The following is a 27,925-nucleotide window of genomic DNA, read 5'->3' as shown; positions in this document are numbered from 1 at the left end:
ATATATATATTTACAATGGTGAAATAAATAGTGTAGTTAAACGATCTTTGCCGCCGAACAGATAATGAACTACATTTCCCACAATGCACTAAAATTCGCCAACAACTTCCGGGAAGCGTTTATGACTGACCGCTGCCAACATGGACATAAACAGCAAACCAGAATCTCAAAAATTACATCTTATTCACTGAAGTTTTAATTTGTATTTATATGAGGATAAAAACCGTGTTCTTTATCGCAATCTTCACTGGATCTCGCGACTGTTTACGTTGTTTATTTAGCTCTGAAGCTAAGCTAAGCTACCTGTGTTTGTGATGTAAACAGTCTGTTATTGAGGATGTACACTTTATTATCGGGTCTGTACAAATATATGTTCCAGAAGGACGAGTACTGCGTCCTGATCCTCGGGCTGGATAATGCAGGGAAAACGGTAAGGCTAGTAATGTGTACTTCACGCCACTTTAGTGCACTTGTAGTCCATGTAGTGCGTTAGTAACATGATGCCTACCTAGGCAAGGTTATTGTGAAGCTCAGAAAGTGCTGTCTAGGTAGGGTGCTCACCAAATATTAGACTACAATCCTCTGGAAAACTGTCTAGGATTCGAGTAAACTAATATTCTCACTAGTTAGGAAGCACACTAGGTTTGGACACTGTTTCTGTATTGGCATTCAGTTCAGAGACCAAAAGTGCAGTTTAGGTTTGCAGCTCACAAATGTTTTGTTTTTTTCTTGAATATTGTAGACCTTTCTGGAACAAACAAAAACAAAATTCAGCAAAAACTACAAGGGCATGAACCTCTCGAAGATCACGACTACAGTCGGCCTCAACAGTGAGTGATTCAGCTGGAAAACTCAATGAAATGAACACTAATACAGCAGCAGTTTAACACGTGTTTCCTGTCTGTTTCAGTCGGCACCATCGATGTGGGAAAAGCTCGTCTGATGTTCTGGGATCTTGGAGGACAAGAAGAACTTCAGTCTTTGTGGGATAAGGTGTGATCCTGATGCTGTTGATGAAGGAACGCAACTCTCTGTCTGTAATGTCATATTTACCATGTTTTACCTGTTTCAGTACTATGCAGAATCTCACGGCGTCATCTACGTCATTGACTCCACCGATGAGGAGCGCTTGGGCGAGTCGAAGAACGCTTTCGGTGAGTTTTGCTCAGCAGGAATCAATCAAAATCTGAGCTTGACTTCAGCAGAAGAGAAGCTCAGAGAGTTCCACTGATCTCCAATCAGCACAGAAACACAATCTGCAGTCAGTCTGCAATATTGATTAATCGTTTGATCCTGATTATTCGACCTAATGAACCCATTTTGCTGTGCAAATAAGGAAAATTTAAGTGCTTAAAGGGTTAGTTCACCCTGTCATTAATTACTCACCCTTATGTCGTTCCACACCCGTAAGACCTTCGTTAATCACAAAATAAGATATTTTTGATGAAATCCGATGGCTCAGTGAGGCCTGAGCAATGACATTTCCTCTCTCAAGATCCATTAATGTACTAAAAACATATTTAAATCAGGTCATGTGAGTACAGTGGTTCAATATTAATATTATAAAGCCACGAGAATATTTTTGGTGCGCCAAAAACACAAAATAACGACTTATATAGTGATGGCCGATTTCAAAACACTGCTTCAGGAAGCTTCGGAGCGTTATGAATCAGTGTGTCGAATCAGCGGTTCGGATTGCCAAAGTCACGTGATTTCAGCAGTTTGACACGCGATTTGAATCATGATTCGACACAAAAGATTCATAACGCTCTGAATCTTCCTGAAGCAGTGTTTTGAAATCGGCCATCACTATATAAGTCGTTATTTTGTTTTTCGGCGCTCCAAAAATATTCTCGTGGCTTTATAATATTAATATTGAACCACTGTACTCACATGACCTGATTATATTTAATATATTACTTTATTATATTACATTATATCATACTTTATTACACTATTATTACATTATTATTACATTATTATATTATATATTTTATTTTATTACATTATATTTTGTTAAGTTATATTGCATTTTATTACATAATTCGGTAACACTTTACAATAAGGTCCCATTAGTTAACATGAGTAACTGCGTTAACTAACCTTAACTAATACATCTAGCAAAACATTTGTTACAGTATTTATTGTTAATAATGCATAATAAATGTTGAAATAAACTGCTTTAGAAAGTATTTTTCAATGTTAATTCATGTTAACTAATGGAACCTTATTTATAAATAATTAATTACATATTAATTTTCACAACATTAAAGTAAATCATATAGGCCTATTTTATTATATTTTTATTATATATGATTCCAAGTAAAAAAAAACACACACACACACAAACCAAACAAAATTAAAGTTGTTAATTGCAATTTTTTTTTCCTTACATTGACTTTTTCATAATTTTCAAATTTGGCATCGTCGACGATGTTATTGAATTGATCTGAATAATGACTCTATCTTCTCTACAGCTGCTTTACAGCAGAATCTGAATTAGCATCATTGATTCTGTTATTTTCCTCTTATTCACTGTGAAGCTGCTTTGAAACGATCTCTACTCTATAAAATGCTGTAGAATTAAAGCTGACTTTCTAAGTTGGAGGCAGTTTATACCAAAGTTTGACTCTTCAAAATCTGAATCAGTGTCTGAACTGACTTCATCTTCCCATCATCCAGAGAAAATGATCAGCAGTGAAGTTCTGGAAGGAGTTCCTCTTCTTGTGCTGGCCAACAAACAGGACGTCGAGGTATGAAGTCAGTCATGAGTCTGGAGCTCCTTCATGCCCAGTCGAGTTCACACACACACCGATGATCGTAACGCTCCTCTCTTGTTCCTCAGAACTGTCTGTCCGTCCCCGACATTAAGACGGCCTTCAGTGACTGCGCTCCCAAAATCGGGAAGAGAGATTGTCTGGTGCAGCCCTGCTGTGCTTTATCAGGGTACGTCTGTCCTCGATCGTCTATTATTCAGACCTGCTGGATGCTGCGGTTCTGAGAACGATCCAGTTCAGTCTGTGAAGAGGTTACGGGTCATCCTGTGAGGGTCGAGGGATGCTGGAGCTCCAATCATTTTTACAATTGACATGATTGAAACTGTAGTTCCCAGCATGCCTTGGATGAGAACAATTAAGCAGTGTTTTATGTATTATTGAGGAAGAAGAGAAAAGGATGATTTGATGGTGTTTAATGCTCAAGGCGAAGAGTTCATCTTAATTCTTTCGACTGGTACATATTGCACTGACATAAAATAAATATTAATATTTAGAGGTGCTATAAATTATATAACTTAATTTATTCATGGAAAATTGATGTACGTGATTTTATCATGCAAATCCAACACACCTTTTTTTTCAGTGTATTACATTATATTAATTATATATTTAATATTTTGTTGTCAATTTCGTGTTTCGTTAAGGTCGGGCCAGATGCAACTTTAGTACGAGAGCATTAAAATAATCTCCGATTCAAACCTCCAGGCTAAATTTGTAAGATCACATCTGCAAATCATTTTTGAAACTGATTCAGCATCAGAAATGATCACAGAAGAGACATTTCACATGCTTAATTTTTTTTGTAAAAAATATATCTGTGTAAATGTTGTTTGATTTTGTTATATTAGTGCATGAAATGCTTGATAAAAATCATTTTGATCATTTTTTACTGTTATGTCTTGCTCTAATCTTGTTTTGATGGTTGTTAAATCCGTGTGATTTCTGTGTTTTTCAGGCAGGGAGTGAATGACGGCATTGAATGGATGGTCAAATGTGTGATCCGGAACATTCACCGCCCTCCCAGACAGAAAGACATCACATAGAACATCATCTGTGTGTGTGTGTGTGTGTGTGTGTGTCGGGTGTTTTCTGTAAATGCATAGAGGACGCAGTTATTCTGAGGACATGTAAGTTATGATATTACATTTGCAGACCTCCAGAGTTTGATATCTGTGCTGTGATATTTATATGCTGAACTGACACTGTCAGTCTTGATTTATCAGGAGTTTTTAGGTTCTCTGCTAAAGTCACCTTCAGATTAAATCAGTAGTTACTAAACATAATGAAGACATTCCTCATGTAGAATTTCAAACGGTGTTTCTAAGACCCAAAACCTCATTTCTAAGTACTAACCAATTATATAATAAACAGCAGAGATGGAAAACAAAGCACTTGTGTCTCGGATTAATTTGCACGACAGATGTTTTCTCAAATCCAGGAAATGCCTTTTTCTCTCGGGACTCTGTTGGATTGATTTTCCTCTTGTTTAAGCTGAATGCATTTTGCATGAAGGCAGCAGTGAATCAATAATAATCGGCATCACTTCTGTGACCCTGATCGATCACACCTGTACATGCGTGTGAAAGAGAGTCGATATGATGTTTAACACGTGTGCTGCCCTTCAGGATCATCTGTCGGCATTCCCAGTTTAAGGACGCAGATGTCATGTGATTAATCAGGTGTTTGCACAAGCATCACTAGTACTAATGTTCACATGTAGTGTCACATGTTTATTCAGATCTCCTCAAGTCTTAAAGTTCATTGAGTTTCTGAGACGGATGATCTGAACTGCTGTAAATCTGGCTGTTCTCGTGCGCAGTTGTTTTAGGACAGCAGGCTAAATCGAGCCGGTCTTCGCACGCAAGCCTTCAGCTGAGGGTTAGGCCATGAATTGTGTATGAAGACTTGTGTAACAGCGCATCCGTGAACCTGGAGCTTGAACATTAGAGCTGCACTTTTGGTTACGCTGCAAAAAAAAAGGGATTTGCAGTATTTATTTTACTGGAAAACAAAATATATTTCCTCAAGCAGAATTGTAAGATTTGAATTTTATCTTGGATTAGCTTGTTTTTTCACCCCATTTTGTTTGTTTGCCAGATGAAACACTGTTTACACTGAAGGGTGCTTAATTTGGATTAGTAATAATCTGCATAACAGCATTTTAGTAATAGCATAATGATAACAAAATGCGACTTGAACATTATCTTGCTCATTTGTTGATCTATGAAAATGACCCTGTACTTACTGCAGAAGTACTTGTCATAAATAAACAGCTTCTATTTTTATTTCCATCTTAAATTACAAGCTTGATCCATTTGGTTAATAGCAGCAGTGATGTACGTGTCCATTTCAGATCAATAGCTGATTGTCTCGAGTGTTTGTCATCTTTTGTCTCATCGACTGGACCGACAGTAATCTATTGAAAAAGACCACAATATCTGGAAATATTTACCAGATACATCAGGCCAAAAATCACTGCATCACACTGAAAAAATGATGTTCTTCCTCAGTGTTTCTGTCTCGCACAAACATCTAAACGTTCTTAAATCAAGATCCATTTACTGGAGAAGAGAAATGAATGAAGATTTTTAAAAATTAAGCAGATTTATGTTTAAAACAAGAACAAATATCTGCTAGCGTGGTCAGAAAAATAAATTTGTTTTCCTTTGAATTAAGTTTATTTTTCTGAAACATTTGCATATTTTTTTTCCCTTATTTTAGGCTTAAAATCATTTAATTCAAGTAAATTATATATTGTTTTAAGAATAGTTAGATATTTGTAAAGGAAATGATTTTCTTTTTGTGTGTGTGTGATGCTTATCAGATTCAAATCAATCAAACATTGCACGGGCATGTAATGACTTTGTTTAGCTGATTTTTAGTGTTGGTCACATTTATGAACTGCAAAACTTGTTTCTTGAAAGTATTTATGTGTGTGTGAGCAATAAAAATAGCTCTTGTTTCCAAGGCGATGGCACTATATCACTTTATTATTGTCTTTTTTTTCTCAGTTTATCTCGATCTGGTAAAATTCCAGCTTCGTCAGCGTCTCTTTATTTCTCTCTCCATCTCTCGTCCTCTCCACCTTCACCCCTCCTCCTCCTCCTCCTCCCCCGATAACACAGACCATCGCTGTGCGTCACTCCTTCAGTGCTTCATTCCGTTCATCTCTCTGCTCTGCATCCGTCGGCTCCGGCAGCAGAATGGACAGCACAGTTTCAGGTAAGACCCACAATCATCTCTGGATGCTGAGAGACTCTAGGAGGGTTTTTCACCACAGAATCGACTGTGCTGCTGATGTTCTGTTTGCATGACATGTTGTCCTTTGTCCAGCATGATGCTGTTGGGTCTGTAATATCCAAGAGATAAATACACAGGCATATCATTTTAAAACAGGGTGTTTCTGTTTAAACAGGATTTATTGTGTGCTGATGCTCAACACTGCAGATGTATAAAAACACGGGTTCATTTGGAGGGTAGCAGTGCAGCAAAATGTGATGCAATGTTGTAGATGTGACTGTCTGGATCACATTTGAACATCCACTATATGATCTCGTGTTGTCTTTGATGAGACCTTGAGCAGCCGATGACCCTGATATCCTCTCTGCAGCAGGATATTGTGCACATTATGTCATGGGATTCGTCCTAATGTCTGGCGGATGCAGCAGGATTTGAGTTATCTTTGCTATCTCAGCTCTCCTTTGAGCTCATGTGTGATAAACACACACACACACTCCAGATGGCACGGCTCGGTTGCACACATCACACAGAACTCAGAATCTATTCCTCAGATCAAGCAGTTCACCTTCACACGAGCTGAAGTATTTTCTGCTGTGGTGACCAGATCAATAATGCATGAAGCAGGTTAAGGGTGCGGTTCATTGTTCATTCATGTTAACAAATGCAACCTTATTGTGAAGTGTTAACATTTGTAAAGTATTATGTCAATACAGCGACTTTAAATATTTTGTAACTAAATTGTAAGGTTGGAGTTAGTGCTAGAAACAAAGCTGTCTATACTTTTCCCATGCAAGATCTTAAGTGCGATTTCTTTCTTTCTTTTGCAGCCTACTCTGAGAAGCTGAGAGAGATGTCGGTGTTGTCTCTCATCTGCTCTTGTTTGTATTCCCAGCCTCATCCCAACACCTTCGGTCAGTTTGAAGGTAGGAGCTTCAGCAGCTGAACGGATAATAATTGAAGGCCTCGCTGTAAGAATAATTAAAGCATTAGTTCACTTTCAAATTAAAATCTCCTGATAATTTACTCACCCTCATGTCATCAAAGATGTTCATGTCTTTCTTTCTTCGGTGGAAAAGAAATGAAGGAAAACATTCCAGGATTTTTCTCCATATAGTGGACTTCACTGGGGTTCAACGGGTTGAAGGTCCAAATGTCAGTTTCAGTGCAGCTTCAAAGAGCTCTACATGATCCCAGACGAGGAATAAGAGTCTTATCTAGAGAAACCATCGGACATTTACTAAACATTATATAGTTTTTAACCACAAATACTCGTCTTGCACTGCTCTGTGATGCTCCACGCATGACGTAATCATGTTGGAAAGGTCACGCGTGACGTAGGATGAAAAACTCCGTCTCATTTTCTCCTCCAACTTCAAAATCGTCCGACATTGTTGTTTTACTGCCTTTTTTGTAAAGGCAGTTTAACTTAGTCTTTGACATTCGCTTTGTAAATATTTGCTCAGTACTTCCACCTACATCACGCGTGACCATGTGAGCATCACAGAGCAGTGCAAGATGAGCATTTGTGGTTAAAAAGAATATAATGTTTATTTTTTTAGTAAATGTCCGATGGTTTCTCTAGATAAGACTCTTATTCCTCGTCTGGGATCATGTAGAGCTCTTTGAAGCTGCACTGAAACTGACATTTGGACCTTCAACCCGTTGAACCCCAGTGAAGTCCACTATATGGAGAAAAATCCTGGAATGTTTTCCTCAAAAACCTTAATTTCTTTTCCATCTTGGATGACATGGAGGTGAGTAAAATTATCAGGAAATTTTAATTCTGAAGTGAACTAATCTTTTAAGTATGGACACACATTCATTGTCCTCATCTTGCCTCCACAGATATGGAGGTGAAGTCACTGAATAAGCGAGCTTCTGGCCAGGCGTTTGAGGTCATCCTCAAGAGTCCGACTGACCTGTCTCCAGAGAGACCCCAGACTCTGGCGCTGCCAGCCCAGAAGAAGGAGCCGTCATTGGGGGAGCTCCAGAGGAGGCTGGAGGCCGCTGAGGAGAGACGGAAGGTAAGATGATGAGGCCATTATATAATTATACATGATTATATAATGCTTTATTTCATCTGTTGAGTTGTTTTACGTGGAACACGGCACATAAACAAAGTTTACACTTAAAAGTGCCACGTAGTACCAAGGTTGCACCACTAGTTCTAGTAGAGTTAGTCAGCAGGTGTTTCTTCAACACATCCAGCTGGCTAGAATAACATTGAATTATTTAGCAGATGCATTTATCTTCTGAGACATGTTCATGAAAAGCACAAGCGCATCTTCACACTCTATAAAAATGTATTGGCATCTGTGATTCATTGAAGAACCTTCCAGCTAACGTTCTCTTAAAGTTATAAACAAACGTTCTTCTAACACTAATAGAATGTTTTTTCAAAATCCCCCACAGATCATTTATTATAGCTTGTCAAATTTGCCCCTATTTGGGTGTGAGCAAAAACACGCCGTTTTTGTGTGTGTCCCTTTAAATGCAAATGAGATCCGCTTTCCAGAAGAGGGCGGAGCTTTAACAGCTCAACAGCAACAAAGCTGGAGAATCTCACGCAGCCAAAATGAGGAAAGTGTTCAGCCTTACATTGTTCAAACCGGAGTCGACACTGATGGAGAGACTCAGGAAGAAGTTACAACTTTTAGACGTTTCTGAATGGTTAGTGGATAAATTGATGTAGTTGCTGTGGAGTTGATTCAACTCATCCACTAGCATGTGCCGTCATGTTCATCTTTTGTGTTGAATTGACCCTCGTTTGTGAAGCAGTCCGGCGTAAAATGACGGCATGACAACAACACTCGACTACAACAACTCTTCCTCTTCTCTAAAGCACAGTCCTCTTTTGTTACGTGTCCATCACTGTTGGGATATTTTCATGATTTTATCCCTTTTTGGGCTTAATGTCAGAGAAGCCTCTCCTCACTGTCTCACACTAAACATGTCATCTACTCAGTCCCAAGAGAAGCAGGTCCTGAAGCAGTTGGCGGAGAAACGGGAGCGTGAGAAGGAAGTGCTCAACAAGGCCCAGGAGGTCAACAACAACTACAGCAAGATGACAGAGGAGAAACTCAACCAGAAAATGGAGCTGATCACAGAAAACCGCATGGCCCGTCTCAATGCCCTGAAGCAGCGTCTGAGAGAGAAGGTGAGTCTATGTTTCTGGTCTTACTGTATGTTTTTATGATCCAGTGGATAAAAATGAACTCCAGAAAGTCATGTTACAGCAAAATGGGCTGGGGATACCATTTTATTTTGACATTAAATGTTTAGTTCACCCAAAAATGGAAATTAAACCATAATTTACTCACCCTCAAGCCATCCTAAGTGTATATTACTATCTTCTCTCAGCCAAATTCAATCTGAGTTTTATTTATAAAATATCCTGGCTCTTCCCAGCTTTATAATCGTACTGAAATAGAGGACGAGATTTTAAAGCCCAAAAAAGTGCATCCATCCATCATAAAAGTAATCCATATGACTCCAAGGGCCCTATTTTAACGATCTAAACGCAAAGTGTAAAGCGCACAACGCAGGTGCACTCAGGGCGTGTCCAAATCCACTTTTGCTATTTTAACGACGGAAAAACGGTCCGTGCGCCGGGGCGCATTTTTGAAATGGGTTGTCCCTATTCTCTTAATGAGTAATGGGTGTAACGTTCAATAAACCAATCAGAGTGTCATCTCCCATTCCCTTTAAGAGCGAGATGCGCTCGCGCCATGGCGGATTGCTATTTACACGGCGGAATTTGTTGGCGGAAAAGCTGAACGCTTTTCAAGTGAAGAAACCGATCTGCTCATGCGCGAAGTTAAAGCGGGCGAGCAGATCATCTACGGGACAAGCAGGAATCCACCAAAGCTTCCCGAGGTGAAGAAGGTGTGGGATGAATTAGCAGTGATTGTGTCCGTTATAAGTAGTAATAAGCTGAATTGAAAATAGGTAGCCTTTAGACTTTAGACCAGGTTTGAGTTGGTCTCTGGCACCGTCTATTTCCAGCTCCTTAAAATAGCAATGCGCCTGAACACACCTCTTTTTTAGACCAGCACGCACATGGGCACACTAACTGCCGCAAATGCATTTACTAATTTAAGGACATGGCGCTGAACGGGAAAACGCGAACGGTGCCGGACGCAAACCCACTTGCGCTGTGCCTTGCGTCGCATTGCGTCGGGTGTATTTTAGGGCCCCAAGGGATTAATAAAGGCCTTCTGGAGCGAAGCGATGGGTTTTTGCAAGAAAAATATACATATTTATAACTTTATAAACTATAATATCTGGCATTCAGTAACCGTCATACACGCGTTCACGAGAGAGTTTAGTTGTGGAACTAACATCGCATCCTTTCAGGTCTTTATTAACCCCCTGGAGTCGTATGGATTACTTTTATGTTGGATGGATGAGTTTTTTTGGGCTTCAAAATCTTGGGGACCATTCACTCCTATTATAAAGCTTGGAAGATCGAGGATATTTTTCAATATAACTCTGATCGTGTTCATCTGAAAGAAGGTTGAGGGTGAGTAAATCATGGGATAACTTTCATTTTTGGGCAAACTATCCCTTTAAAGCAGATACAGAAGAACTATAGGTTTGAATCTTACCACACTTCCTATTGCGTATTGTTTTTTTTGGAGTAAATGGCTTTGAAATGTACTTTACCATCAATAAAAAAGAGAACTAGAGATAGTATGATTCCTTCCTGCTTACTGCAAAACAATTCTTATTTGTTGAATATTAATCATGCTCTCTCTCGCTATTCTGTCAGGAGATTCACGCTGCAGAAGTCCGTAAGAATAAGGAACTTCACACTGAGATCTCTGGCTGAGGACACAGAGCCACGAGACGTCCAGTCACGGCTGCGTTTGGAGAATATGTCATTCTTTGGCCACACTGTCTTAAGAGGTCATATCAGACTCACCGTATCAGTTTTCCTTATCAATAAATGTCAACAACATCCCACATACACTACGTGAACACAAGTATGTGAGCACCCAGACACACACACACACACACACGTGCTTGTTTAATGTTTAATTTCAGAAGCCTGGGCATTAATAGGCCGTTCGTCCTTCCTAACAGCTCCAAGTCTTCTGTGAGTCAGTGTTCCAGCTCATCCCAAAGGTATTCAGGACTAGCCAGTCAAGTTCTTCCACATTTCTTAATGATCCTTGAGATGTTAGAAGTCATATCCCTCTCTGAACCCAACCTTCACTAAAAGTTTAGGCTCAAATCAGAGTGTGATTATACACTTATAAGAATGTTGATCATGATTTGAAGAAACCCTAAACAAATCCTTTTCCTGAAATCTGATTGGCTCGTGTTGATCTATGCCCTACTTGGCACAGTAAGTTTTGTGCACAAGGACTTTGTCATGCTGAAACAGACAAGCGTCATCCAGAATGTCATCATATTAAGTAACATCAAGATTTAAAATCATTGGATTAGACAAACACATTTATTAGGAAGGGGTGCTCACATACTTCTGGCCATGAAGTTTATCAGCCTGCTGAAAAAAAAACAACTTAGACCAGCTTAAACTTGAACTTGTTTTAGATGAACAGTATTATTGTTGACCAGTTAGACCAGTGGATGAGCTAAAACCAGCATGAAAGTGTTCGAACTGACACCAGCAATGATCTGGTCATTTATTCTGGTCTTGGTTGTAATTTAGCAGAGCTGAATCTCACAAAAACAAAACCTTGACTCTGTATCCACATTTACACTGCACTTTATAGAATATGATTCATTCACGTGGGTAGTTTAGGTGCATTTCAAGGGTCACTGGTTTGTTTTCAGTGACCTGAAAGAGAAATGTCTAAGCTATGTGCTGCTAACTGATTACTGAAAACCATTTAAAACGACAAGATTAAAGCATAACATGTTCGTAATGAGGAGTCTGTCATTTTTGCAACTAAGAGCGTACCCAAATGATTATTCATGATGATCAAGACTTCTTAGATTTGTTGATGTTTATCACTCTCAGGTAAATCTGTAATTTATTTCTGTCAAACTAAACTAATGGTTTAGCCTGTCTTCTGAGTTTTTTGGGTTCTGATGAGGTTTTGAATATGGAAATTACTGACGCAGTAGATTCTCAATATAGTTTGTAAAGTCATTAGGACTTGTATTGCTGCTGATAAGACTCATATGCTCTCAACTGTCATGACATCTCAGTAAAATAAGGGTGTGTTTGCATACGTGTCATCTGACAACACTGGTCGAAGTGTGGTGCAAATTACAGATAAATGAAACTGACGTTGTTTTGTTTGCTCAGATTAGGTCACAATGCAGCAGGCCTAGAAAGTGTGTGTGTGTGTGTCTTGGGTTCTTGTGAGTCAGATGGATCTAAAAACACATTTAAAAGTGCACACAATTATGACATTCCTAGGTCTTTAATCAGAGGCAGAAGAATAAGGGACATTCAGACACGTGGCACATAAACCTGTTTTGTTTGTGGCAAAATGTATGTAATCTTACATAATATGGCATTTAAAAGGGAGTGGTCAGGTGGTAAACGAGGAAATATTAACACTCCTAATGCATGTAATGTCAGTCTTCAAGGTATCATTAAAGTGGTTTCAATCACCTGCTTTGTTTAAGTTTGTCGCTCCGGTCTGTAACTGTTGGAACTGTCGTCATCTCCGGCATGTTCAGGCTTCAGAGACATAAACCTCAAGCCGCAGACCACCACAGATCACACGCATTTCCTAGTGTTTGTTTCACTTCAAGATATTTGGAGAAAACTGGGTCTTTAATTAGTAAAAATGCTATCTTGTGCAGTTTCTGTGAATCCTTTCGAAGGACTTTAACTTTGGAAACAATATTTACATTTTTATCAGCACATTTCAGTGCTGACTGTTTTTGAAAATGTCCCAAAGTAATTCAACTTTGCATTTAAAGTGTTCTCATTTAATGAGTGTGTGCATATATGTGATCTCTATTTTTCTTTTATTAGGAAAAAGAGACATTTAAATGTGAGAAAAGCAATGTTCAGGATATTACTAGATAAGTTTCATGGTAAAACAATTTAAGCTTGTGCAATGTGGGAAACGTGTAATTTGTGTTAGTCATCATGATTTAAAAATGCACATTTCATGCAAACATCAATATCCAGTTTTGTTTGTATAACAGCAAAAACATACTAATTTATAACATCTACACCAATTTCATTCCTCAGTTTACCTTAAATATTACAGCTGACTTTGAGTTTGTTTGTGATTCTGCTGTTTGCTTCCTGTTGTTTTCATCGGTATTGAAACTGAAAGCTAACACTGCATTTGCACTGTTCTGTACAAACACACTGTCCAGGAAAAGGAAAGTTATTCTTTAATTCTAGGAAGGGAGTGGCTTAACCAGCGTCACTCAGCAACATCTCTATAAATTGCTTAAAAGCCTCTAGCAAGATGCACATGACTGAGACTGAAACCAGTGTTACAGGAAGATCGTTGTGTATTGGAATACATTCGAGATGTATTAGAAGGTAAGATGACACTATGCATTACTAATTCATGTTACCTCATTTTATTTAATGGAAAATAATCATTCAAATATCATTTAATTATGTTATCGTGGAATTCAAAAGCCACTATTTATTTAGTTGTTTTTTTCCTATAGAGTGAATGATGACCAAGTATCTCATTCTGCTGAACATCCTCTTTTGTTTTACATAGAAGAAGAAAGTCATACTCAGCATGAGTAAATTATTACAGAATTGAACTTTCTTTAAAAGAAGGTGACCTGAAATTACTGTTAGAAGTTTAGTTTAATCAGCTGTTTATATATCCTTAAATACAAATAAGAAATTGTTCTGTGGAGAAATTGTTATTGTGTCATAACTGCTCTTATGTGTTTTGGCATAAACCAGGCTAATCGTTTTCAATTACCACACCCCTCTTTATAGATGTGAATTACTGTGTGTAAATATGTTTCTTACAACTGATGTTAATTTAGTGTGAAGCTTGAGGAAATTAATCAACATTAGATTGTGTATTACTTCAGTGTTAAAAACAACAACAACAAATAAAATAATTATTCTAATTACGAATTATTTATTTTCACAGGAATCTCTCATCTTCTAAATCATGGCTCATGGAGGAAATCATCATAATCTTCCAACATTACAAGAGAAGTTCGATTTGTGTGTGAGATGTAAGAAGTGCTGTAGAAAACTGAGTGATATTCAATACTCCCTTTACCAGACCATCCATAAATGCTCAGAAAACATCTTACTGGTCAGGCAGAAAGGTCAAAGTTCAGTATGGAGGCCAGTTGCTCCCCTGCCAGAATTTCCCAAACCTGCAGTGTATGTTGCTTGCTGGTTCTACACTGAAGGAAGTGGATGCACAAAGCATGAAAGTAGATGTTCCTTCGCTAGGTGCCCAGAGGAAGCATCGGTGTGGAACGTCATGAAGGATGAAGATCTGACTATTCCTCAGCTTGTGAAAGTGATCAAACGAAACCAAAGGACACTGCAGTCAAAGCCTCAAGAGAAAGGAAGATTGTTAGACTGCATGTTATGTCGGCAGCACTTCCCATCACGTGAGGAATTCATGAACCACTGTTTCACGGTGAAGCACAGGAGACTGATCTTTGAAGACACCTCTCTGAAATGGAAGTATCGTGATCCTCCACTAACATACAAGGACCTGAAACTGTGTGAAAGGTATTTATCAGAAGTGTGTCATGACATTTAGATGTTTGCTTGATTCAAAGTGTTAAAGGAGCCTTTAAAATGTTCTCCCATAGATCCCTGGTATGTGAGTATGGAGATAACTGCAGAAACGCACACAGTAAAGAGGAACTTCGTGAATGGCAGAAAAGAATCAAGGCTTTACGGAAGAAAGCCAGTGATGCAAGCGATCTGGATTTACTGTCCTATCAGGACACTCTCTTGGAGGAATACAGGAAACAAGAGAACAAGGAAATGATTGTAAGTGGGCCGTACTGTAATGAATGATGTATAATGTTATTAGTGCGTACTAAATCCTTTTAATATATATTTAAAACCAAAGCTTGATTATTACTGTACATATTTGCTTTTTACAACATCTTAAACATTGATTGAATCAATATTCCTGCAGGTCAGTGACACCTTTCCTGATGTTTCCGTCACCTGTGACCCAGATTTAGACAGCGTCTATGTAAGGAAAAAGGGATTACAGTATACATGGAATTTCACCATTATTTCCAAGGTTTGTGCATTAACTAATGATACTACTACATATGCTCTTGATTTTTAGGAAAAGCAAGAGTTTTGTGCTTCTTGATCAGCTAAATGATCAATGAACCCTGAGGAATACTTTATCCTTACGGAGTAATAAAAAAGGTTCAAGGCATTCTTGCAAAGTTGTTTTTATTACCAAGTCTATATGATGTTGTGTGGGATAAATGTGTAATAATGCATATGCATAATCAAGAAAAGCAAAAAAAGTTACAAAATTTGCTTATTTTAAAAATTAAGACTTATTTTAATGAGTTAAAATAAAAACATGCTGTCATGACTTATTGATCGTATAACTTTTTTATCATTTTTTTCCTAAACATTTTTAGACAGCTGTCTAATGTGTTTGTAGTGTAAGATTAGGGCTGTGCGATTAATTGTAATTGGTTTTTCGATTTCAATTTTGGCTTCCAATGATTATGAAAACAAGATAATCAAGGCAAAATGATTATTGTGCAGCTGCTGCATTCCGTCCTTTCCTTCACGGCAGTGCGCTTTCGTTCCTCCCTAAGCCAAATGTAACATTTAAATTAGCCAAATAAGTGAGATTTGATATTAAAGTGTCATTTAAAAGTAAATTATGTCGCGAAAGAAACCAGGCGTCTTGCTGACGGTTTACTTCTGTAACTGTTTTTAGGAATTTTTACGTACATTAATTAACCTAGTGTTAGTTTTTGCTAAAGTAGTGCTAATTGTGCCATTTCAAATCACTCATATCATGAAATAAGACTTTGATCATATCACCCACCAATAATCATGATTTCAATATTGACCAAAATAATCGTGATTATGATTTTTGCCATAATCGAGCAGCCCTATGTACACTGATCTGTACTCAATCCCTCCAGGAACCTCTAGATGTGATTGCTTTACTCAGACGGGAACAGGGGGCGACATTCAGCCTCAGCAAAAACCCCCATGAGGAACGGTCGTATTCCACTAGTGTTTGGTTTAAAAAGAATAGTGACCAAACAGGTGAAGATTCAATTTCTTAAAAACCTCAGTAATAAAACTTACATTAATAAATATTCATTCATTATTGAACTGCAATGTACAAAAAACATTCAAATAATGACTGTAAATTGTTTCTGCAGAGTATGAAATTCCAGTGTCCTTCAAATCTGACCGACCAGGCCTGTATGAGCAGTGGGTAGTGTTTGACTTCAATACGAGACCCGTACTGCGACAAAAACTCAAGGTCCGAGTTGGAGATGAAGAGTGTAAGGGAACATCAGTCACATGTCCATCAGCCAAAGTTCCACAAGAAATACCAGAGACTGCCAAGAATTTTGAGCCCTGGAGTGAGGAAAGCCTGGAAATCATTCCTTTTGTTGAAAGAGATGAGGCACAGAGAGAGCTGCTAAACAGATTCCCGCTTGTCATGAAATGCCAGTCATACAGTTTGATTAACCGTGAGAATTACAAACAGAGCATGCACAATTTTTTATACCAGGAGGAAAAGTTAGTAGGTGAACTGCTTGCCAGGTACAGTATATATACATGTTTAGGTCTAGATCCAATATTTGACTATTGCAATTTATAACGGCTCTAATGAACTCTCTTTGTTCCAAAATATTTTTAGGTTGAATCTACGAGGGATTGTACAGTTGAAAAATAAACTGATTGATGAATGGTTTGGAATGAAATTGGCTTATCCAGGGGAACTTTTTGCTGTTGTGCCTTTGTCTCACCCACTCACTCCTGATTCCCCTCAAGGTTTCATACTGAAAAGACACGCTATCAGACCTCTTGTTCGTGTCGTGAAAAACGATAATGATCGTATACCTATTTATGAGGCTGAAATTCTGAAAGACACTGCCACTGAGACACAAGTCCATCTTCAGCTTTCCAAACACTGCTGCACTGGTCTTAATCTGAAGAATGAAGAGCAATGTGAGATGGAAGTCCAGTTCCAAATAAATCGTCTATGGTTCTGCGAGATGCACAAGGCCATTGATGATCTCTCCGACTTGGACAAAGTTTTGCCTGATCTGAAAAGCAGCAACTTCTGTATTTCTTCCCAGTCAGATAACAATGAGTTAAATGAGAAGCAGCAAGCAGCAATGAATTTTGTCCTGGGTGTAACAGACAACAGAAGCACTATCCCACCTTTGTTGATCTATGGACCTTTTGGAACAGGGAAAACTCGAACCCTTGCAAAGATGGCCCGGGCTCTTGTGCAGCAACCACAGAACAAAATCCTGATTTGCACACACACAAACAGGTAAGGCATCGCAATTCTGTGGCACAGAGTACTGCTCCACAGAAGTGGGTCATCCTGCTGAAACGACCAGCTCAGGATTACTTGAATTTCAATACTGATTTATGCTGGATACTGCTTGGTTCAGGCCTAGCTGGTGGATACTGACACACCAACCTCCAAAACACAACATATGCTGGTCTTTTCAACAGGGCACTGACCTTTCATATCATTTGTTTAAAATACATTTGCATTCCTGTAGCTCACACAGTAGAGTATTGCACAAGCAATGCTGAGGTTATGGGTTCATAAAGTGATTAAATTAATACCTTGAAGGCAATGTCCCTTTGCATAAAAATGTCTACCAAATGCATTGTTCTAAATGTTTAATTGTAGCAGCTACTATCTATTTTTTCCCCAATGCAGTTCAGCAGATCTTTATATAAGAGGTCATTTCCATGAACATGTAACAACTGAAGGCAATCGTGAAGCCAAACCTTTGAGAATCAAGGCAATGGAAAGCAATCTCAGATCCACTGATCCTATCACTCTACAGTACTGCCATTTATCCAAAGGCGGCAATCAATTTGAGTTTCCTGATAAAGCGGTTCTAGATTCCACAAGAATCATCATAACAACAACTGCGCTGGCTCGTTTCTTCATTGACATGAACTTCCCTGAAAACTACTTCAGCCACATTCTGATTGATGAAGCTTCTCAGATGTTGGAGTGTGAGGCTCTTATGGCATTGGGCTTGGCTAGCAAAAATACACATGTTGTTTTAGCAGGAGATCACATGCAGATGGGACCCAAGCTCTTCTCTGTGAGACAAGACAAATGCTCAGAACAGACCCTGCTCAATCGCCTCTTCTATTACTACCAAGATGAAAACACTAATGCGGCCAAACAGAGTCGAATCATTTTCAGTGAAAACTACCGTTCCACAAAGGACATTGTGGACTTTGTGTCAACTTATTTTTATGTGGGAAAGAGTGATGTGATCAAGGCTAAAGGAGATGTGCCTTCTCATCCAAACCAGCATGCCTTGCAGTTCCATCATGTAAGAGGAGAATGCTGTTTGGACTCAACAAGCATGTCCTGGTTCAATCCAGAACAGATTCTAAGTGTTGTTGATATTGTGCAAGGAATAATGGAGGAATGGCCTCAGGAGTGGGGTGATCAAGATCCAGAATCAGTCTGTGTCCTTTCTCAAGGCAGACAGGTATCAAACATACTACTAGTTACCAATTTATATAATGCTTTTATTAATGTTATGTTGCTAATTCTTAAAATTCACGGCAGTGTGTTTATATCAGATGCTTTTGCCTCTTTCGTGTCTCAGGTGTATGAAATACGGCAAAGACTGCGTCAGCTTAGACTGCCCCGTTTCACTGTGGAGAATGCTGAAAATGTGCAAGGTAAGGATGATGCATTACTCAAATCTAATGCTATGCCAACATAATTATATACAAACACACTAGCATAAACAAATATGATTGACAGAGTGTACTGCCTTTTCCCATATTTTGCAGGAAAACAATTCAGAGTAATTGTGATTTCCACTGTGCACACGAAGGACAGCCTGTTGGAGACGGACCGGACCTGTCTTGAGTTTTTCAATGACATGCGAGTGCTGAATACTGTTATGACAAGAGCCCAATCCCAAATAATTGTGGTTGGAGATGCGGCTGCTCTTTCTTTCCATCACTTTGGTATGTGCTCAAGGCTATGGAGATCTTACATAGAATATTGCATCAACAAGGGAAGTGCCCATGACTTTACCTTGGATTCTTTGAAACAAGATCTCCTTGAGATATCTGAGCTCTGCAGAAGTGAGGATGAAGAAAGCAGTGATAGTGAATCATCTACATCTGAAATACCAGACATAGAAGACCCAATACTTCAAGAGCTTCTTGATGAGAGCAAAGACATCAATGTTGCATTGACAGAGGAAGGACTGTTTCCAGTTTTTAACAATGGGCATCTTGTCACCAGTGTGAACAACCAGATTACAGAAGCAGATGAAGAGCAATTGATGACAAACTCTACCATCCACAAGTGCTGTGAGATTGTCATAGAGAGTTTTCATCAAGGTTATGCTAGACCACTCGATGATTCCACTCTGAGAATCGATATCAAGGGTAGAAGGAATATCGGACAGGCATTCCCTGGAGACAAAGTACAAGTGGAGATCCTGAGTGAGAATCACTCAGATCATCCTATGGGAAAAGTAATCAACGTTCTTGAAAGTGTGGATAATGTCAAAGAATTTGTCTGCACCCTTGAAAGATACGACAATCAAGTGATGACACCCATCAACAAATGTATCACCAAAATTTACACACCATTTTGGAAAGACAAACCAGACCACATTGCTGTAAGAAATCCTGAGAACCTCAAAGTAGAGAAGTTCATCAAAATCAATGAGGAGGCACACAGAAAATATCTTTATGTTGTCAAAGTCCTTAAGTGGAAAAAGTATTCCAGATATCCCTTGGGGATAGTTGTGGGACTGTTTCCAAGCATAGCAACTTTAGATGATGGATTGAATGTACTCAGCATAGAGTTCCAGTTGAGGAGGACTCTTTCTTCATCTTTGGAAAAACAGATGCAAGACGTTCAAGGTCTCAGTTTATCTGAAGTTGGACGAAAAGATTTTCGCATGCTCCCAACATTCACCGTCGATCCTGCCGATTCACTAGACCTTGATGATGCAATCAGTGTATGCGATTTAGGTGAGTTCTACGAAATAGGAGTTCACATTTCTGATGTTGCAAGTTTTGTGACTAAAGACAGTGAACTGGACAAATATGCAAGACAGCTGTGCACTGCATTCTATCCACGTGGGAAGGAGCCAATTTACATGTTCCCTTATGAATTGAGTGCCAATTTCTTCAGTTTAATCCCTAACCATGACAGACGAGCCATCTCCTTGATAATACAAGTAGATGCAAAAACAAACTGCATAAAGAAAAGATTTTTCTGCAAGTCTATCATTCACTCCAAGAGAAAGTTTTCCTATGATGAAGCTGAGGACATCCTTGAAAACACCTGTCAGCATTCTGACCCACTTGAAATCTGCCTTGTGAAAGCATGGAAGTTTGCTGAAGTTCACAGGAGATACAGGAAACAGGAAGACTGGTGCTACAAACAGCCAGATGAGGACGTAACCCTCGGAAGAAGACAATCTCACCAAATGGTGGAAGAGCTGATGATCATGTTTAACCACACAGTTGCTGAACGCCTTCTGTTTGATGGAACAACAAGGAGTCTAACCCCACTGAGATGTCAGGACGGGCCAAAAAGTGAAAAGCTTACTGAACTTTTTGTCAAAAATGCCACCTTGATTCCACTATCTGTTCACTTCTCAAGTCGAGCTCATGAAGTGAATAACTCATGTTTGATCAACCATGAAGCCATGCCAAACCCTCAGGCTCACATTTCTGATTCTGAAGCCTTCCCTATACTAAAATCGATTTTGAGATGCCTGAGAACAGCAGCAGAGCAGAGAAATATCTACAAAGTAATTGACTTTGTTGCAACTGATGACATTCACCCCAAACTTCTCCCTTTTGCTATTGCATTTAGGAGACTGTTTCAAAAAGCATGTTTTCTGCGCTCAAACTCAACACATGTCTCAAGAATTGGGCACTATGATTTGGATCTTGACAGCTATACTTGGGCCTCGTCTCCAGTCCGCCGGTACATAGATGTTATTGTGCAGCGCCTTCTTCATTCTCTGATGGACAAGACAGACATTATGTACACAGTTCGTGACATTAACCTCTCTTGTATGGAATTTTCCAGGAAAAATGACCAACAGTCAGCATATGAGAGGAAAGCGAATGCTCTACATTTCGCATTAAAACTGTCGACCCAAAGTGAAAGGAAGGTGGCATACATTGTGGAACTCAATCCGTCAGGGACAAACTTCAGAATATCCTTCCCACTTAACAGAAGCTCTATATCAGAAAACTTAGACATTATGTACAGGGATCTTCAGCTGGCAGATCAACCAGAGTTTGATGAAGCAAACAACTGCATGATCTTGAAATGGGTGCGAAGGATATATTCATTCTCCAACCCTCACATCCTTGCTGAAGTGAAACAACAAAATCCAAACTCAGTCATGGCCTATGTCCCTACAAAGACCTGGAAATGCCTAGCAGCTGCTGTTAGAGAAGAAAACTGGGACATTATGATTCCCCTGATTGAGGAGCTTGATGCTACCTCAAGAATCCATACAAGACAATTCCAGGAAAGAATGAGAAACTCTACAGTTTCAGAAAACTCTGATCCCATGCACGCTGAGCATTATGCCGAACTGTCGCTGAGAATGAAGCAAGGTGAAGCAGTCGAGGTGCAGCTAGGTCCAGCCACAGCTCGAGGATTACTGACACCAGCGGTTCAGCTGTTTGTTGTGCATCCAAAATTTGAGATTTGCTTGGAGCATGTGAAAGATCCAATCAAGTGTTTTTCAAAATATGCATTCCACTCATCAAGAAATTCATACAAGACATACATGGATTATCAGGAAATATGGAAACCTATGTGTGAAATGGAGTCAGCCTTCAGTGCTGTGGCTGAAAATGAGAGCATTCTTCTTGAAGATGTAGCCTTGAAATGGGAAATCTCTCCTCAAAAAATGCTTAAAGGTTTTTTTCTCCTCCCGCTTGACAAGCAATCTCAGTGGTCTATTGAATGTGACCTCAAGAACAGTTTCCTCTGCATTCGAACTCGGATTCACAAAAGTCAGAGTAGTCCCTTTCTGGAAAACACAGATCTCATGGACATTCCTTCTATTAGTTGGGTGGTCCATGGCATAATAACAGAAGTTAAGGAAATGGACTCCAAAGAACCAAAGAATTTACAAATTGATTTTCTGATCAACCACAAGCCCATGACAAATATTCCAGAAGCAATATTCTCTGAGAAGACAAGATTCACTCTGGAGCTGATTACAAAGCTTCTGCCAGACGTGTAAGACTATAAATCATATATACTATAACTAACTAAAATGTTCAAGAATACAGACTGTATCATTTTAAAGCTACTCTTTTGAGTATGTATTATATAATGTGTATCCCCAGATTGAGAGCACATCTTCAAACAATATGCTTCATTATGCTTTTTAATTTACTTTGCAGACGTAAAGAGAATGCGATTAACAGTCTAACCAAAGCTAACCAACTTGTAAAAACTATTGCCATGGGCAGGAGAATCAACTCTGGAGAAGGTACTGCATAACATCTTGCATATCTGTATTTCAAACTCTACTATCAAACTTCAGTGACTTACTAACCCTTTTTTTTCAGAAAATCTTTTCAAATGTAGTTTAATTTTGTTTAACACAATATATCTCCTCAAAGGATGTACAATTCCAGAGCAGAACACAGCCAGATTTGAGATTGACAATTATCTCCCTTCTGGGCTTTCCCATCTAAACAACAGTCAAACTAAAGCTATAAGAGAAGCACTGACCAACCCGTTCACTCTTATCCAAGGACCACCAGGTGAGAGAGATTTTCTGTTTTTCTTTGGTTTTCACAAAGGCTACTATAACTTCCAGTCCTTTCCTACAATATTGTTGTTGTGCATTTTCACAGGGACTGGAAAAACTGTTGTTGGTGTCTATATTGTGTACTGGTTGCTCAAGAAAATCCAACAGCTTCCTACCCTCAGTTCACAGAAGAAGAGAGCTATTCTGTACTGTGGGCCTTCAAATAAATCTGTTGATGTTGTAGCAGGTACATTTTGCAAACCATATAAAAAATATTGTTATTTTGCATATTGGAAAAAGTAGTAGGTCATTCAGGTAATTGGTACATACATAATATTTTGAATACAGAAGTATTCCCAGTAAATGTTGCAGCAGTAGTGCAGTATAGTAGTATCTAGTACGCGATCCCATATAGCCAATTATTATTTGACATTTTGCCAGTTCCTTTTAAAAGAACATTATCTGATCAAGGATCACTGCAACTTTAAATGTGTTGCAGGTCATCTCCTAAAAGTTAGGAGAGACGTTAAACCTCTCAGAGTCTACAGTGATCAGATGGAGATGTTGGAGTTTCCTTACCCAGGATGCAATCTGAAGCTGTCGCGCAATTCTAAAAGAGGGGAAAAACCAAACACGGAACTCAGGTATTCCCCAAATACTGACCATTAGTCACTTATTTGGGTGTAGATACTAACTATCAGTGGTGTGTGTGGGTGTGTGTGATTAAACTTGATTTCCACTAACATGTTTATTGTTGTTGTTTTATTAGTTCCATTGCATTACACCACCTGATTCGAAAGCCTGGCAACAGATATTCTGATCAAATACATGCATTTGATTTGAAAATCGGAAGAGGAGATCAACTCACTAAAGAAGAAAAAAAACTGTATGTATGGCTCAATCTACAAATCTCTTTTTGGTTCCAAATTATTGTTTCTCGTTTGTTGGAAATTGTTTGGACACAATTTCATAGAAATGAAAAGCTAATTTAAAGTTCACACAAGCTATTTTTGTTTGTTTTAAAGCTACAAAGAAACCCTCAAAATGGCTCGCAAACACGAATTATTGCAGCACGATGTCATCTTGTGCACCTGCACTGCAGCCTCACACCCGGCCTTATCTGAAGCCCTCGACTTCAAACAGATCATCATTGATGAATGTGCAATGGCAACTGAACCTGAAGCCTTTATTCCCCTAGTGGCTCATAAGCCTGAGCAGGTATGACTCCAAACCAAAGTCCTTTTAGACAAACAGTAAAACCTGGAAATTAGCAGCATGGGTTCTTATCCTATTATTTCCATCTCGTAGATTGTTCTTCTGGGCGATCATATGCAGCTGCAACCTGTAGTGCACTGTGAAGTGGTGGAGCGATTGGGAATGAGCAAATCTCTTTTCGAACGTTACATGGAGAAAGCACTCATGCTTGACACTCAGTACAGAATGGTAATCAATTATCAGAATATAGATTTAACACTGTATCTGTATCTACAGATTTCTGTCAGTTGTTCTTCCCTTGCTTAAGATGTCTAGAAAGGGCATTTCTGTTGTTTTTTATCTATAGTTTTTATTCAGCAATTGTTTTTTATTTAATTTAAATTTTTATATCTAGTAGTGATATTAACCAATGATCTAATCAATTACACAGTGATTCTATTGCAGTTTCTCTTAGTTTAAATTATAACTTGTCTCTTACAGCAAGAAGACATTTGCGAATTTCCGTCTAAGGAGTTCTATGCAGGAAAGTTAAAAACCGGAACGAGACCCAAACCAAGTCTCTTCCATACTACATCAAGGCAAACATGTATAGTCTTTGGTCATGTTGAAGGACAGGAGAAAAGTCTGGTGGTCTCGACTGAACGTGGGAATGAAAATTCAAAGGCAAATGTGGAAGAAGCAGAAGAAGTGGTAAGTTAGAAGTGCAGTCAATTAAGTGTAAAGTGGGCTATAGTATAAATTAAAATATATAGCCTATTAAGTTACACAAATAACAGGGGTTCTTTCATTTTGTAGGCTGCTGCAGGTACAATATGCGTGTTTGTTTAGAAAGTAAATGAAGGAACTATTATCTAAGATCATAAACCTAAAATCTCTGAACTCCTACACAGCGTAGTATACACATTATATTATTCCGATATTTAATCAAAGGATGGCTCCATATATACATTCATAGGTCTGAGCTAAGCCTCAAATATCCACTGACCCCCTAGTTTAGATATTTCACATAGCCTACTACAGTTGCTACTACCTTGTCTCTCATATCACTCCACGGTTTCTATATATCATTACAACACGAGCTAGAATAGCTAATTAGCGCCATCTTGCGATTCAATATAGTCACTAAATGGTCTCAAAGGAGTAACGTTAGTAATTTTAACCTGACACATCATCAACCGGCTTCATCCATCTTTAACACATCCGTCAAAATAAAACTACTAAAACCTGACAACCGTTACCAAATAAAGGAACAAATACTGTGTAACTTACGTTATTTTCACAAAACACCGATATTTAAACCTACTAACCTAATAACTCCATCTGATGCAGAGATCATTACACTCTTCTTCCAGATTCTCCTCAGTAAGTGCCGTTGGGCGGCAAGTGTTGGCGGTTACATTTCCTAGGAGACATAACGACTCCTCCTCAAAGCGCGCGCTTAGAAGTTCGAATGCTACATTTCGTAACATTCAAATTTTAGAACGTTTTGTCCTAAATGGACGTTATTGGATGGAATACAATAATAATATAAAAGTACCTTTAAATAAAAAAAAAAAATATTAGTTCTAAAGACATAACTTGAGACTGATCGAGATCAGCTCTGATCTTGTAAAAATAAAATATAATTAAAAAAATGCATCACGTGACCGCGTCGTCTCTATGCTTAAGTTATAAAATAAAATAAAATATATAAAACAGACAAATTGAAAATACACAATGATAAGATAAATAAAATAAAGTTATAAAATTATATTTAAATGTCTAAGACCCACCTCTTTCTGGCACAAAAATTTTATTGTTTTAAATTCAAAATTCCACCTATTAAAATACACTGATTTATTTTATTTAAAATGAATTTATTTGTTTGTTTATTTATTTATTAATCATGAAAAACATTTTGTTGTACCACTGATGATAATAATTCATCCAACAGGTGCGGATCGCCATTCTTTTGATTAAGGCTGGGATACAGACGAAGGACATCGCCATTCTCACGCCTTATAACGCTCAAGTTGCAAATATTAGTGACTCTCTGTCTGAAAATGGTATACGTGGCATCACAGTCAACACCATCATGAGGAGTCAAGGTAATAACATTTTTAACAAATGCCATTTTACATTAATGGACCTGGACCTATGATAGAACATAAAAAAATTATATATATATATATATATATATATATATATGCATGTATAACATAAAGGAATGTTTAGGGCACAATTAAGGTAGACCTTATTTAAACTTAGTAAATATTAAGCAAGACATAGGCATTTTTATACTGTTTCTGTATTAAGGTGTATATAGTCTATTTATATTATTTCTGAACTTTTCTCTTTTGTTTGCTTGGCCACAGGAAGTGAGTGGAAATATGTCATCATGTCAACTGTGCGCTCATGGCCAAAGTCTGATATAGAGAGACAACCAACGAAATCCTGGATTATGAAACGACTTGGATTCGTCATGGACCCACACCAAGTTAACGTGGGCATCACCAGGGCACAAGAAGGACTGTGCATCATTGGTTAGTTTGCTGATAAATAAACAAATCTAGGCTTGTGGGAGTCAGTTATGTGTAAATCTAATACAGTTATACCTGCAGTTTGAATTATGCAAAATAATGCACACATCAGTCATTTAACATAATTATTATTCAGTCCTAACAAAAATTTCAAAGCAATATGTAAAATAAGTCAAATGCCATTATAATGATACAATATCTTCATTATGCATTTTATAGTCATCTACAGTCTTGATGTCTGGATTACAGTGTCTTAATTCTGGTGTTGACAGGTAATAAGAACTTGCTGCGCTGCAGTGTTCTGTGGAGAAAACTTCTGGATCATTATAAGGAGAAAGGATGTGTAGTGAATCCTGCCCGGAACATCCAGGTTCGCAAACCCAACAGAAAATGATGTGCTTCATGCAGTTTTCTTTTTGTAGCCGCATTTACTTTATTCTCTAGCAGTGTCAAATGTGCACTCATATATTCTACTGTACATTTATGCATTACTGTGGTAAGACAGGGCCAGATGTGCTCATATAAGCTATTATGTACATTATTTTCATAATTTCATAACCATTTTTGATGGCACTTTAGTGTACAGTAGCTTTTAATATTTAAATGTAAAAAATGTTTGAGTCTGTTTTATGTTATAAACTGATAATGAGGTAACTACTACAGTATATTACCCTTAGAAATAAGATTTTACTATTCTTTTTTTGTAAAGTTTCATGAGAACCATAAATTAAAGAAAAAAGTGCATTGTATTTGTTAAAAAAAGTATATATAAAAGCAGAAAGCAAAGATAGTGAGATTTTTCTCCATGTAACTATGAAATATAGATCAATTTGACCACAGTAGCACCACTAGATTATAACTATAATCTAAATACTTGCAATGTTAAAATTTGACCACTTAGTGGTGCTATACTAGCATATAAATCAAATTGAAAGGCAATTAGCATATGACATTTGGATTCTGTTGATTTAGAGATGTTGTTGAATAATTTGTACCAAAATTAGTGAAACAAGTTGTAGTCACATTTTTTCTGATGTGTTGTAGATGTGTCTGTACAAATAAATGCAAAATCCTTAACATTCCAATGTATTTATTTGTTTACATGTATAAGAATGTATCTGTGTATGTAATTTATTTAAGTTTGTTTAATATGCAGCTCTTTACATAATTTGCACAACATTTGTTCATACAGGAGCTGCAAAAGTATGCCTATGTGGACACTGAAGTCACAAATAAAAATATGAATGT

The 27,925-nt window shown here is 38.1% G+C and overlaps 3 protein-coding genes and 1 long non-coding RNA gene across 6 annotated transcripts; 3 read left to right on the top strand and 1 right to left on the bottom strand.

The window, feature by feature from the left end:
• The first annotated feature begins 58 nt into the window (after positions 1 to 58).
• On the top strand, positions 59 to 5,928 carry arfrp1 (ADP-ribosylation factor related protein 1). 2 transcript variants are annotated; one of them, XR_010893479.1, is made up of 8 exons: positions 59 to 430; positions 743 to 830; positions 911 to 993; positions 1,073 to 1,154; positions 2,683 to 2,753; positions 2,846 to 2,946; positions 3,733 to 3,904; positions 5,789 to 5,928. XR_010893479.1 is itself a non-coding variant. In XM_067374392.1 (7 exons), exons 1-7 carry the CDS (start codon positions 338 to 340, stop codon positions 3,818 to 3,820), a joined length of 606 nt encoding a protein of 201 aa, XP_067230493.1. In that variant the 5' UTR covers positions 60 to 337; the 3' UTR covers positions 3,821 to 5,782. The 2 variants fall into 2 exon arrangements, 1 of the variants encoding a protein (XP_067230493.1); XM_067374392.1 differs by lacking the exon at positions 5,789 to 5,928 and having other exon boundaries at positions 60 to 430; positions 3,733 to 5,782.
• Positions 3,862 to 12,602, top strand: stmn3 (stathmin-like 3). Of its 2 annotated transcripts, XM_067374394.1 has the most exons (6): positions 3,862 to 3,904; positions 5,903 to 5,999; positions 6,845 to 6,940; positions 7,863 to 8,041; positions 8,983 to 9,174; positions 10,789 to 12,602. In XM_067374394.1, the coding sequence occupies exons 2-6, from the start codon at positions 5,981 to 5,983 to the stop codon at positions 10,846 to 10,848; spliced, it is 546 nt and encodes a 181-aa protein (XP_067230495.1). In that variant the 5' UTR covers positions 3,862 to 3,904; positions 5,903 to 5,980; the 3' UTR covers positions 10,849 to 12,602. The 2 variants fall into 2 exon arrangements, with proteins under 2 accessions (XP_067230495.1, XP_067230494.1); XM_067374393.1 differs by lacking the exon at positions 3,862 to 3,904 and having other exon boundaries at positions 5,865 to 5,999.
• On the bottom strand, positions 5,998 to 26,073 carry LOC137011502 (uncharacterized). Its single transcript, XR_010893480.1, has 3 exons — positions 25,466 to 26,073; positions 7,937 to 8,024; positions 5,998 to 6,126 (listed from the first exon to the last, which is right to left on the bottom strand). It is a non-coding gene; the product is annotated as an uncharacterized lncRNA (long non-coding RNA).
• helz2a (helicase with zinc finger 2a) lies at positions 13,356 to 27,925 on the top strand. The gene is made up of 21 exons (XM_067374391.1): positions 13,356 to 13,503; positions 14,084 to 14,685; positions 14,769 to 14,952; positions 15,104 to 15,214; positions 16,092 to 16,218; positions 16,338 to 16,728; positions 16,826 to 17,467; positions 17,870 to 18,665; positions 18,786 to 18,861; positions 18,976 to 22,423; positions 22,591 to 22,679; positions 22,813 to 22,956; positions 23,050 to 23,190; positions 23,443 to 23,587; positions 23,713 to 23,829; positions 23,969 to 24,161; positions 24,252 to 24,386; positions 24,639 to 24,848; positions 26,092 to 26,245; positions 26,513 to 26,680; positions 26,950 to 27,925. Exons 2-21 carry the CDS (start codon positions 14,105 to 14,107, stop codon positions 27,069 to 27,071), a joined length of 7,974 nt encoding a protein of 2,657 aa, XP_067230492.1. The 5' UTR covers positions 13,356 to 13,503; positions 14,084 to 14,104; the 3' UTR covers positions 27,072 to 27,925.

This window comes from Chanodichthys erythropterus, chromosome 21 (genome assembly GCF_024489055.1).
Source record: "Chanodichthys erythropterus isolate Z2021 chromosome 21, ASM2448905v1, whole genome shotgun sequence".
Classification (NCBI taxonomy): Eukaryota; Metazoa; Chordata; class Actinopteri; order Cypriniformes; family Xenocyprididae; genus Chanodichthys; species Chanodichthys erythropterus.
The sequence above is the reverse complement of the archived record's forward strand: the minus strand, read 5'-3'. Positions and strand labels throughout refer to the sequence as shown.